Source organism: Pararge aegeria, chromosome 5, assembly GCF_905163445.1.
Source record: "Pararge aegeria chromosome 5, ilParAegt1.1, whole genome shotgun sequence".
NCBI lineage: Eukaryota > Metazoa > Arthropoda > Insecta > Lepidoptera > Nymphalidae > Pararge > Pararge aegeria.
In genome coordinates, this window is record NC_053184.1 from 20,129,163 (window position 1) to 20,143,780 (window position 14,618).

Genomic DNA, 14,618 nt, shown 5'->3' on the forward strand with positions numbered 1-14,618 from the left:
GTTAATATTTCACTATATAACCGAGCAACTGGACGGTATATTTTGCATAAAGGTGACTAGAACCAGAGATTGGAGATAATATTTATGCCAGGAATATAAATCAATGGAAACGAAGTCGCTGGCTTAAGCTAGTTAAATAAACTTTAAGGCCAAAATAATAAATCACCGTTTCTAAACATATAGAAAAAATAATTAATGAAACTTTAAAGTAACGAATCAAATAAATAACTAAACCCATCAAAATACTTAAATAATAAGTGAAATTAGTGTTTAAACTAAAAATAATGTAATTATGACAAATTAAATTAAATCTGCAAGACAACAGTACGCAAAGAGATTAATCAAATGGAAAATGTTATTAAAGATTTCTCTCAGGTCTCAGGAAAAACATTCAAATATAATTTAGTGTGCTAATAAATAATCTAACAATTACTAAATTAAGTGATGCTATAAAATTTTAAAAGTAAAATGGAAATCACCGTAGATAAATTAAATAGGCATTTAGGTGTACGCGCTCCACCTTAGTTTCGGTAGAGCTAATAGTAGTGGTAGTTTATTGTAAAATATGAGTTGCGGATAAAATTGTAAGATTTATAAAAAGTTAAACCATGCGTCGCCGTCCCCTACCATCGGTTCGTGAGGACTCGAACACAAAATACTGGCGCAGTATCTGCGATAACGAGTGGGCGATATATGCGCTTGTAGCGTCAGTGGGTGCGTTAACTTATTCGAACAGTTTGCACGGCGAGTTCGTGCACGACGATATACCCGCCATAGTGACGAACGCAGATGTGACTGGCGCGAACCCCGTAGTGAAAATATTCAAGAATGACTTCTGGGGTACGCCTATGTCGGACACGGGGAGTCACAAGTCATACCGGCCGCTTACTACGCTTACGTTCAGGTGAGTTTTTATTTATATTTATCATCATTGAGCTTTTTAATACTGACTCTACAGGTACAGATCCTATGCAGGTTTAGTTTCATCAAACTGCTAGATTGTGTGAGTGAATAGTCATCTTTAGGTGAGTGTTTCAAACGCAAGCCTATGTTTCATCATATCAACCCATTACCACTCACAATGAGTGGTTGCCTCCCACAATGAGAAGGAGTTAAGGCCGTAGTCCACCACGCTGGCTCAGTGCGGATTGGTGGACACACCTTTTTTTTTTAAAATAAATAAATAAATATACTACGACAATACACGCACCACCATCTAGCCCTAAAGTAAACGTAGCATGTGTTATGGGTAACGACTGATGAATATTTTTATGAATAATATACTTAAATACTTAGAATATACATATAAACACCCAGACACTGACAAACATTCATGCTCATCACACAAACATTTTCCAGTTGTGGGAATCGAACCCACGACCCTGGGCTCAGAAAGCAGGGTTGCTGCAAACTGCGCCAATCGGCCGTCAAAAGAGAGCATTACCTAGAGCTTTCAGAAATTTTCTTTTACCGTTGAAGCAAGTGATATTTTAATAAATTAAAACGCACCTAACAGAAATTTTAGAGGTGCGTGCCCCCCGAAAGTGAAGTCGAGTTCCTACCCACTGCGATATCACCGGTTCTTACATATATACATATACCGAAAGCTCTATTTTACTCTCCTTTTGCGAGCTGCCGTTGCTCTGCTGCGTAAACGTTAAAATCGCGTAGTTGTATAAAATCATGCATGACAAAGTTGTTTCCCTTTAAAAATTCTAAAAAAAAAATCCACAACATAATATGTCTATCTTTTAAGATTGACTTTTACGTGGACAAAGTTGCCAGTAAAGTATAAATAGTAGTGTAAATTACACCATACAGATTCTTCTGCTGTGCGCGGAGTAAAGTAAATGAAGCTTAATTTTCTTAATATATTATAGATTTCCGCAAAATAACGCCTGTTTCCATCGAATATTTACGTAAATATATTATGCGCTGATTTGGAAAATGCTAATTCTCAAACTGACACTGAGGAGAGTCTCACACGCATAACGTCAATTTATTAACATAATCTTGTTATTTGGGCTATTTTTCGTATATTTTCACACATCAGTATTGGTGACACGGTAAGTCAGCATTACCATCTTCCGTCCCATAAATTCGCTTCATTTGATTCCAAGAGGCTCATCAGCAAGCGAAACACGCGTCGTTCAAATCGAATATTCTCGCAGGAAATTTGATATAGGTATCTACGTGTAACAAAATATGTATCAAATACGAAACTTAGGGATTGATTTGAAGAAGTGTGTACTCACGTTATTTGAACGCCCCTTATAACATTGATATTTTCTTTTGTATTAATACGCAGTCTCACATTCGCAGATACGTTTTTCGATTATGAGTACATTACATGAGAAACGTGTACACGATGATGATGTCATAACCATATTCGTAAACTTAAAACTGAAGCTTCGAAGACTAAGGAGAAGCCCACAACAAACTTAGCCAGGTGTTCTTTTTTAAATATAACCATCTTAAATTGTCATTTAAAATTATTAGAAGAACACCCAAGCTTTTTTATCGTTTACGGAGTCCTTTATACTATAATAGGACTTTTCTATAAGCTTACTTTTAATACAAACTTTGAACTTTTTAAGAGACATCTCCGAGATGTCAATGGGTAGTTTATTGTAAAATTGTATGCAATTTCCTTTAAAAGAATTATGAGCTTTATTTAACCTAGTATATTTCACTGCAAGTTTATTCTTACTTCTAATGTTCAAATTATTTAAGTCAGTCAGTTGGAAATAATTTCATGAACATACATAAAATTTTCATTATACAACTGGAAAATGTTTGTGTGAAGAACATGAATGTTTTTCAGTGTCTGGGTGTTTATCTGTATATTATAAGTATTTATGTATATTATTCATAAAAATATTCATCAGTTATCTTAGTACCCGTAACACAAGCTACGCTTACTTTGGGACTAGATGGCGGTGTGTGTACTGTCGTAGTATATTTATTTATTTATTATACAATAAATTTTCATTTCCCGTTTCTAACGTTTATAAAAGTAAGTATATTAAAATAGTTTAGTTGTTTTAATCTTCTTTACAAGTTCAATTAATTCTATACCTAGTTAGTTCTTATTCGAACTATGTATAGGTGTTAAGCAATGTCCAAATGGTTTACATATTTCGGATGGAACGATCGACGATTCGATCGATATTAGCAGGAATATTTATTTTTCATTAGTAAATTATTATAGTCCATGAATAATATCGCATTATTTTCAACCGACTTAAGAAAGGAGGAGGTTCTCAAGTCGACTGTATGTTTTTTTTTGTATATTTGTAACACGATTCCTCCGCCAAATATAAACCGATTATGCTGATTATTTTTTATTTGGGCGTATACTTCAGAGATAGTCCCATTTAATTTGGTGAAGATTTATTGAAGGGATCCTGGAGAAATTGAGGGAACTCTTTAAATATTATCGACACACCAAAAGAAATTTGCTAAGTTTGAAAAGCACCATATGGTTAAGTGGAACTGATGATGAAGGCCATGGATGGCCACTAAAACAATACATTTCGTTTATATGGTATATGGCTGCTAAGCAATTTATGCTCGTCACAATAAAATATCCGAAGGTGAAGTGCTGCGAGAACCATTAACACCTTAGCCTCGGGAAAAGCGATATCTTGTAAAGGGTTATAAATAGTCGACATTTCGCTATTATAACTTAGATAATTAGTAAATAATAGCGTTTTTAGTGTGCAAAACTACACACTAAAAAGCGCGCTTTATTTACCACTTGCTTTCTTAGCCTTCTTCATCTGCATTTATTTCGGCTTTTTACAGATCCCCTGGGAATTTAGCCAAAAGTCAATTTGATGGTTTGCTTAGTTAGGGCGTAAAGGAAGGACAAACAAACAAATAGACTTTCGCATTTATAATATAAGTTGGGATTAACTATTTAGATATTACGTTCTCTCAGAAAAATATATTCATATCTCCATTTTTGTACTCTATCAAGTATTGTTATGAAACCCTGGTAACATTCCTTATTCGGATTATGGAATGTAATGCGAAGCGACTACCGGGTACCTACTTGCCAATAGCACCGGCAACGACCTACACAAATATTTGCATCTCGTTTGAGCTTTGTGTAATGGTATGTTCAGATATATCAGGGTCAGTGCGCTGCCAGCTTTCAGTCAGGGATAGAAAAAAATGTTTGCATATAATTAGTAAGAACTTTGCCCTTTGCAAACCACTAAAAATTTGATTATTTTAATTCTTTAGATAACTCTTTATGTAGATAAATTTACATAAAAAGCTATCTAAAGTTTGTAGCGCTTGAGTAAAGAGCGTTCTACTTGTCATCCACTCATTCCATATTGAAAATATGGTAAAGCTTAAAAGTACTACAAGCATGTTGTTACCGACTTAGATAAACATTGTCTCGACCTTGGAAATTAATTGATTATTGCAGCTGGCACGATTAGGACTAGACCATGGTTTTAATAAATATCTAGGAATATATAATTTAGCGTGGTTTTATCGCAGGGTTTCGCTGGACCCAAGCGGCACAAGACCGTGTTATTTGAAACTCTCGACAAAAGACTATGTCCAGCAGTGGACGTCAATTGGTTAACGTGAGCACCTAGATTCGACGCATTGCATTTATCTTTCCTTTGACTCCTAATATAAAGGAATTCACAGAACTGGTGACCTGCAGCTATTAAAGCACTGACCCTGATAAGTTGCAATCAACCCCTATTTGTTATTTGGGACCGTCGCAGTGCTCTCCTTATTGGATAATCTCGATGGTATTTGTGTAATTTTCCTATTGAAATATTATGTCCACGGAGCTCGGAGGCAGATGCTTTACTTTTGACTAGCGGTTGCCTATTACTCCGTCCACATTTAAATTGTGTCTATTTATATTTTTACATCCTGAGTTCCTACTTCTATTTTTCAACATACAAAATAAACCTTTCTTTTTATAAGATAATGCTGTCTGAGCCTTATATGATAACGTGCTAACCTTTTAGGGGTATGGTAACTATATACAATAATACCAGGATAGAAACCGATACAACAATAGGGCGGTAAACGGCATTTTAAATTCCTAAATTGCCCTCGCTGGGAATCAAAACAGAGACCTCCTAGCTAACCACTACATCCGCTAGCGTGGCTAGTATAGTCAAAAAAAAAAAACCCCCCTTTTATATCCACTGACAAGGGATAAAGTTTGTATATACACCTGTCAAAGGTAGAGAGGAAGTTTAACAGTTGTAAACTTCTCCTTTTCCCTGTTACCGTGATAGTATTAATGTGTAATTATTCGTAAGTATGTATATAATAATAATACACCTCTATTACGCACTGTACACGTATATTATTCTGAAACAGTGGGAATAAAATGTCCTTTCCCTTGGTGAAGATGTCTCGTGCCCTAGTCGCGTTGCAAGGTCGTCTTAAGGTAGTATAATAGGTGTGCACAGCAAGTGGCAACAGCTGCTGAGAGATAAAAACAAGAGCAGTGATGAAACGAAAAATAAAGTACACAAAACTGCGAGCGTTTATTAAAGATCACGGAGCTTATGACGGCAAAAATTAATAAAAGGGTTAATGAAAAATAACTTGATCTCGCGCGGAGCAAACTGATTTATATTCCCGGAAGATGTTTCATTGCGGGGCTTTATAGGGGGCTTATACCAGAGCGCACGGCGGTGTGACGCCAAGTTCGCGGCTTAAGAGAGAGATTATAGTATACCAATTATAATGTTTACAAAAAATTTATTTTTCTTTTTTTATTGACTTGAGGCCGAGTTTAGGCCGTAGTCCACCGATTTGGCCAAGTGCGGATAGGTAGACTTTACAAGCCCTTAAGAACATTATGGGGAGCTCCTAGGCATGCAGGTCCTCATGATATTTCCTTCACCGTTATAGCAAGTAATATTTAATTGCCTAAAAACGCACATATCTTCGAAAGGTTACAGGTGCGGGATCCAACTCGGACTCTCGAAAGGGAAGCCTAAGCCTTAACCAATAGCGCTGTGATTTGTTTTGAAGGTCCTGTATTCGATCCCCGGCAGGGACCATTCGGGAATATATAATTTCTGAATGATCTGGTCTGGTGGGAGGCTGTGGCCATGGTTAGCTGCCACCCTACGGAAAAAGACGTGCCGCTTAGCGATTTAGCGTTCAGGTACGATGTCACGTAGATAGCGATTTTATATAACTGCCATTTACTCCCTTACCGGTTAGCCCGCTTCCGCACCAGATGTGTTTAGTAAAAAAAAAGAAGATATTTACGTTTATTAGTTTTATGAAGGTCGTTTCAAGAAGTTCTACTAGCGTGTCCTATGCTATGGTGTTCAAATATTGTGTCTTGCGTGCAAACAATCAAACGGCACTTTTCTTAAACACCCAAATTGTGATTGGTTGCACGTAAGGCACAAACTGGCACTGAAAAAAAGAAAATGTTTGAAATAGAAAATCTTATATTATTTAAGAACGTGAACTTTTTCATTAAAATAAATAAATAATAAATCGATAAACTATGACAATACACACATCGCCATCTAGCCCCAAAGTAAGAGTAGCTTGTGTTATGGGTACTAAGATAACTGATGAATATATTTTATGAATAACATACAGAAATATTTATAATATTCTCTATATAAGCACCCAGGCACTGAAAAACATTCATGTTCATCACACAAACATTTTCCAGTTGTGGGAATCGAACCCACGGCCTTGGACTCAGAAAGCAATGTCGCTGTCGACAGCGCCAGTCAGCCGTTATTCATCAAAATTCATTATACGCATTGTTTTAGAATTATTTTCGTCACAAAATTCCATTCACGTGCCTGTACCTAAATGTTTTCCAACGAAATACCTAAATGACAGTCACAATTCATCCCAACTATTTCGCCGGCGAACATCACATAAAGCAATCACTTCCCGGACACGGGTTTCAATATGTCAGAGTTTTAGCGGATTACAACTATCAGATTCGCTTTTGTAACATAACTCGATATGATGTTCAATATTTCAAGGGGGATAAGCTTTACCGTACAGTTTCCCCCTGCCCAGAACCAGACCATTGGGTCTAATATAGACATATGTATGTCTATATTAGACCCGTGTCATTGAGTTGTTATCGTTTAGACAGATTTGAGGTTCGCCAGATTTTTGACTCGACAGTGAGTGACTTCGTTATATCGAAGGTACAGGTACGTGCTAAATAAGACATCAGTATACTAGTTCTGATGATGATATTACTACTGCGATAATAGCCCAATTTATCTATAATATGAAAATAAATGCACCGGCTGAATATTACTAAGCGCAAATCTCGAGAGCAGCCGAAATTCTGATTACGATTTCCTCTAATTCTTTTTATAGAATATTCCTTGAAGTACGAAGATGGTTCTTACGGTGGGAAAAATTAAATAAAATGGCCTGATAAAATCTAAATACAACGCTTTTCTATACTCCCGTACAAACGATTCGTAATAATACTTAAGTCGATATGAACTTTAATACTTTACTTTATTTGGACCTACCAATGCATAAATTTAAAGAATATGTTAAAAAAACATTTATTACAGCGAGGTTACTATACAATTGATGAATTTCTTAATGACAAGGTTGCTTGGAAGCATCCGGCTCCGCTTTCATCTCTCACAAGATAGAAAAATTAATGTTAAAATGTAAATTGTTGATGTTGTTGAAAAGAGCAACTGCTGAGTTTCTTGCCGGCTTATTTTCGGTAGAATCTGCCTTTCGAATTGGTGGTAGAGTCACTACAAAAAGACAGGCTTGAAGTTTCAAAAGTGCTTATATTAGGCCTTCTTGAAATAATAGAATTTTGAATTTTGAATACCATACCGAAAGTTTAAGTGTTAGTGGAGAGATTACATTTTCTTGTTTATTTCTCTAACATTAACATTTATAGAAGGCAGTGTCACGAGATAAAGGAAAAGTTTATAAACCAAAGGTTGGTAGATCCTTTGGAGACCGTTGCTTTAAACAATGATTTCGAACGCGTCCAGACCAATTTCAAGATATGTTATAAGATTATAAGCAAAGAGTCGACAAGTTGAGTTTTTTTTTTAATTTAATTGACAAGTGCACGTAAGTATGTACACTTGTCATTTATTTTTAGTTTACAAACAAAATAAAAAACAAAGGTTACAATATTTAAATTAGGAACGTTGTTACGTGAGATTGCAAATAGTTTTAAGCGGTTACGCATATATGTATTACAGAAAAAAATGAGGTTAAAATCAATTACAGAGAGATTATTTTATTAACATCGTGTTCCAAAATTTGGTCTTGACGTTTGGTGACCACTGAATTGGCGCTTATTTAGCCCAACGGCTAAAAGTCTAGCAATTCAAAGGGGCAATAGCGCCAGCATTTTGTGTACCATGCCCATATGTAAACAGTTAGTCGGCTTATATCTTTTGTAAATATTAATGCTAGCTTGTGTTATTTTTTGTGTCAAATTATTGTTCATAGAGTGGTATAATAAATAAATCAATAATTTATTATAAATTTAAACCAAAGTCATTAACGGTTTTAATTCGTTTGTTAGTAATAAAAAGAAAAGAGAATAATTGGTAGGAAAAATTATATTACGTTGACAATTATAAAAAATACTGGTTTCGGGTTTTACAACAAGCAAAACAGGGAGCTAGATGCCTTAAAATCTTTAGAAGCTTGTCTTTTAATGTTCACGCTTTCAGTGCCACCTCAAACCACGATTATTCAAAATTAAACTCTAGACCGAATTCACAAGGTACATTTTGCATGATCATTAGAACCACTTCACAAAAAACTAAGGCACAATGGTTCAAGAGCAGTTGGCAAATTCTGAGGAGGTAATTGATCAAAGCTGAAAGTATGCAAAATTGTTATTCTACTTTACTCACGGGTACTTAAACTGACCAACTGGTCAGCGGTTGAATACGTAGAAAAAGCTAATGAAATAGAGTTCAATGCCTGGCACTCCCCTCTTATTTTTCGGCGTCATTTGCGTTTATATCGATTTTATATAACTTGATTTAACGATAAAAGAAAATATCGTGAATGTTCTCAAAGGTGTGTCTCAGTTTTTCTCTTTCTGAGATGAAACACTTTCCTTGTCATGGTTTGATAATAAGTCGTTTGAATAATATAGTATTCTATGACATTTATCTATTACATAAATTAATATATGTTTGAAATTCAAAGAGGCCGCCGGCCACAGCCTTGATATGAGTTTACATACATAAATTATTAATATATAAATTGCTTAATCTTGTTAAAGTTGGGAACCAAGGAGCCGGGCTATGCGATTCATGTATCGGCGTTTCTCAATCCAAATTATATCCCACGCTCAAACTTCTTTTTAATTTAAGTGCATTCAAAGTTCTGACTTAAATAATTACAGCTTTAATCAAGTTCGCACTTCAAATAACACGCTAGCTCTCTGACTAAAAGTGTAAGGAAGTAGGTCACAGAGATTCTCAAGACAATGGGAGGCACAAAACGCTTTGATAAACGACACAGTGATGAGTAGGTGGAAAACCCTGGGAAACCCTGGGAAATTAAACGTTCTGCTATGATAAACGAGCTAAGAGAGGAAAGCTTAAAGAAAGTAATTTTCTGATTTTCCTTATTTAATTTACTAAGGGTTTTAATGGTGCAAATCGTAGAAAAGCGATTTTTAAGGGTTCTGGCAAATATTTTTCGTAACGAGTATCTATTTAAGACTGTATCATTACCATCAAATTCAAATTCAAAACTTCTTTATTCATGTAGGCCTATCACAGGCACTTATGAAGCGTTCATACATATATGTTTATATAATTGTAAGGGGATGGTGATAACTTCGTTCGCCAACTTAAACCTAAAGCTACGAGGGTTAAAAACGCGCCCTGGTCTAAGAAGAGTCCACAACAAACTTAGCCGGGTCAACTTTTTTCATCATCTCACAGTAAATTTATACTAAGCTATGAAGCTAGAGAAATTCACACCCAAGCTTTTTTCAGCGTTTAAGTAATTCTTAATATTATAATAGGATTTTTCTGTAAGCTTACGTTTTATATAAACTTTGAACTTATTGAGAGACATCTCAGATTTCATTTGACATCCTCTTTCGTCCGAGACACAGTAGTAAGCAGACGTGTGGCACTTTTATTCCGTAAATAGTGAAACCAGTGCATTCAACTTTAAGCCGTCAGTGCTAATGTGTTAAGGTCTATCTTACTTCGTCAATCACAGTAAATTTCCATAAATTAACTAGCTCCTTACCCACACCGGTAGTGTACGCGCAGTCAGCCCCGCACTCCACCTCGGGGAAAAAGGACAACGGCCATTTTTTGACTCGCTCGCACCTGTACGCGGGTCTATAGACTACGACATAAGCTACTGTTGCGAATTACTACGAGTATTACGTATTGCTACATTATCTGCATCTACTAAGTACGAAGTCTATCATTTCAATAACTCCTACAGAAATGAGTAACGTAAACAGATCGCTCTCGGAATCAAACATAAGTGAGGTGGGCTCAGATAACAGTCCCGTGCGCTGTATTACGCGTCGCAACAAAAGGATTAGAGAAGAGGACTTGCCTGCGGAATTTAATAGTTTTAAGGAAGAGCTCAGGCAACTAATGACATCTTTTATATCAACCCAACAAATGCAACTGCAAGAGATTCGGGCTGACTTGAAGGAAATTCAACAGACTAATTACAACATTGACCAGTCAATTAGTTTGTTGATGAGTCACGATGAGGAGTTCCGTAAAAAAATTGAAATGTTGGAAACCCAGGCTAAAATTGACCGAGATAACATAGTGATTCTAGAGAATAAAATAGAGGACCTTCAACGAGTGTCGCGTAAAACCTGTGTTGAGTTGAAGAATGTGCCGAAAAAATCACAAGAATCCAGTGAAGATCTCATTAAAATGGTGCTGTGTCTATCTGAAACGATTAACGTGAAGTTGGAATCTCGTGACATAAAAGATATCTTTCGCTTACCGTCCAGGAAACAGGAGACCAACTCGAACTCCCCCATTGTTGTGGAACTTGGGTCAACCATATTGAAGAGTGAACTACTCAAACAAGCCAAGTCTTTCAATATTAAAAATAAAATTAAAATACAAGCCAAACATTTGGGACATACAACCAAGGAAGATACTCCCGTATTTTTAGCGGAACATCTCACCCCCCAAGGAGCTCGCCTGTTTTTTCTGGCCCGGGACCTAGTAAAGACTGGAAAATATAAATACTGCTGGACCTCCTATGGCAAGATACTGGTTCGAAAAGATGACACCTCAAAAGTGATTCACATCACAAACGAATCTCAAATTCACAACCTGGTACAAAGTGCATGACTGTGCTACGATTATAACCTATATATAAATAGACACCTACGTTTCTTAGCGATCCTAGTCGTCTTATCTATATTATCTCTAATAGTGAGTAAACTTATTAGTAAAACAGGTAAGCCCAGCCACTATGTTATTCTATTATATGAGTTCAAAGTAAACACAACACATTTTTCACCGAGTTTCATTCTATCTAATACTTACATACAACATAATACATTTACACAACAAAACACATACATACAATATAACCTATACCCAACTTCGTTCTGGCATCACTATTTAAGTGATAATATAACTAATATATTATTAAAATTACACCCACAAATTATCTTGCATACCAAATATCTGTATCAAACTAACTTTACCGACTTAAAACAACTAATTACTACCCAATTAAATGTTAATTATAATATTTACAAAACAGACCCATTAACAACAACCCTTACGTACTTTCTTACCACACATAATGTGTGACAGAATACAAGCTATTAATAATATAGACTGTCTGGACATAGCTACATCTATCAATTGTGACTGTGATGATCTGTCTAAGCACCACCATATAGATAAAACTAATCTCACAATTATTTCGCAAAATATCAGGAGCATTTATTGTAATTTTGATGACTTTATGACCAACTTATCTACCTTACATTTGAAGTTGATGTTATTATTCTGTCCGAGTGCCGTTTACATCCAGATAAACCTATCCCAACTTTAAATAGCTACACATCATTTACTACCACACGTCATCAGAACCAAAATGACGGCGTGGTCGTGTATGTAAAGGAAACACTAAAACCAAAAGCCTCAGAAATCCAAATAACTCACGCTTCGGCAATGCAAATAGAAATATCAACGCATACTATATTGGGTATCTATCGCTCACCCGCAAATCATAATGCAGATCCCTTTATAGATTCGCTTTCCCGTCATATAACAAGTATTAATACCCAAAGAGATATAATTATTGCAGGTGATATTAATATAAATATTATACCCTTAGATAATGAGAAATCCACCGATAAAAAAAACCGTACCTCTTACCTTGATATGTTGTCAGCTTACGGTATTCTTCCGGGTCACACTAAGGCCACAAGAGAAAGAACATGTTTGGATCATTATATGCTAAGAATAAATAAAAAAAATCATTCAGCTTTTATTGCCATATTAAATACTACTATCACAGACCATCTTACAACTTTCCTATCTATAACTAAATCTAAACAGAAACTAACCCCAATCAAAACTGCGTCAAAAATTGATTTAGAAAATGCTTTAAAACACTTAAAAAATAATAAGAAAATGTCTGAACTACTTTTTTACACTGACCCTAACTTTATTACTGACAGTTTGATCCAAATTCTTAAAGAATCCATAAAAGAATATACAACTATAATAAAAATACCTAAAAGTAAACGTATAATAAAACCCTGGATAACAAAGGGCATCCTCAGATGTATTAAAAATCGCAATAAGCTACAAAAAATATATCGTAATGAGCCTGACAACGACATCAAAAAAATTACTTTTTTGCGTTATAGAAATTACTGTAACAAACTGATTAAAAAATTAAAAAGATTATATGACAGACACTTACTTACAAAATCTATTAACAATAATAAGTTATTATGGAAAAATATTAAAACACTAACATATACAAATAAACCTACTAGCGTAAATTCAGAACTCACAAACGTAAAACTAACCACACTCGATTCGGCAAATTATATAAACAGTTACTTTGCTAATATTGGCAACGAACTAGCTAAAAATATTAGTACAACATTAAATGAAGGTGATTTAAACCAATTTTTACATCGATTACAAACCCATCCCCAATCACTTGTTTTCTTGGATACAGACCATGACGAAATAAATATAATAATAAATAACTTAAAATTAGACAGTGCCCCTGGTTGGGACAATATTTCCACCCCTTATATCAAACACGTTAAAAATGAAATTATACCTATTCTCACACATTTGGCAAACCTGTGTTTCGCGACAGGTGTATTTCCCAATTCACTAAAAAGATCTATTATAACGCCTATTCATAAAGGTGGTAACAAAGAGAATGTTAGTAATTATAGGCCTATCTCGGTGCTTCCAGTCTTGGCTAAAATTCTAGAAAAGCTAATAAATACGCGTTTGCTAAATTACCTTGACAAGTACAATATTCTATCACCAAATCAATTTGGATTTAGACACGGAATCTCAACAGAAGACGCAGTTACGGCCATTAGTACACTAATAACCGAACAAGTCGATAAAGGCACAAAATGTCTCTCGGTATTCATAGATCTAAAAAAAGCCTTCGACACGGTTTCAAATGAAATTCTTTTACAAAAATTAGAAAAAATAGGCATTAGAGATACCCAGTTACTTTTATTCAAAGATTACCTGACTAACAGAAAACCGAAAGTTAAACTTGATAACTGCATAAGTGATGATATTGACGTGTCATGTGGCGTCCCACAAGGAAGTGTCCTGGGCCCTACCTTGTTCCTCATTTACATAAATGATCTCTGCAACATGTCTATTCCTAATGCGAAAATATACTCTTACGCTGATGACACAGCAATCGTCTTCACTGGTAGCAGCTGGCCTGATGTAAAAATGAATGCGGAGAAGGGTACAGCCCAGGTGGCCTTATGGATGAGAAATAATCTACTCACCCTCAATACTGAAAAGACTAACTACATTTGCTTTAGTATTTATAATAGCTCTCAGCCTTGCCAAGACTTCAACATAAAAATACATACTTGTGGGGCATTGGATGGCTTCAATGATGGGTGTGGATGTCCTCAAATTAATAAAGTACAATATGTAAAATATTTAGGGGTGATGTTGGACCAAAGGTTATCATGGTATCCACAAATTGAACAAATTACATCAAGAATACGTAAATTTAACTGGATATTTAAATCACTAAGATATATAGCCCCAAAAGATACGACAAGTAGTTCGAATAAATCTAGAAACTTACTAAACGAAATCTACACCTCGCTAGTCCAATCAATAATAACCTATTGTATCCCTATCTGGGGTGGAGCACTCAAGACACGTTTCCTAGAAGTAGAGAGAGCACAACGTACTTTACTAAAAATAATGTATTTCAAAAAAAGGACATTCTCAACACATAATTTATACCAAATTAGTAATCTACCATCGGTACGCAAATTGTACATTATACAGACAATTTTAAAAAAACACAAAAATCTAATTTATGAACCATGTATAACGTTAAGGAGAAGAAAGAATAATATAGTCAAT

General features: G+C 35.2%; 1 protein-coding gene across 1 annotated transcript in view; it reads left to right on the forward strand.

The window, feature by feature from the left end:
- The first annotated feature begins 593 nt into the window (after nucleotides 1-593).
- LOC120624029 (protein O-mannosyl-transferase TMTC1-like) overlaps nucleotides 594-14,618 on the forward strand; it is a 147,952-nt gene continuing 133,927 nt past the window's right edge. The window contains exon 1 of the mRNA XM_039890338.1: nucleotides 594-904. Within this exon, the coding sequence (XP_039746272.1) occupies nucleotides 609-904 (296 nt within the window). The 5' untranslated portion in view covers nucleotides 594-608. The remainder of the gene's footprint in view (nucleotides 905-14,618) is intronic.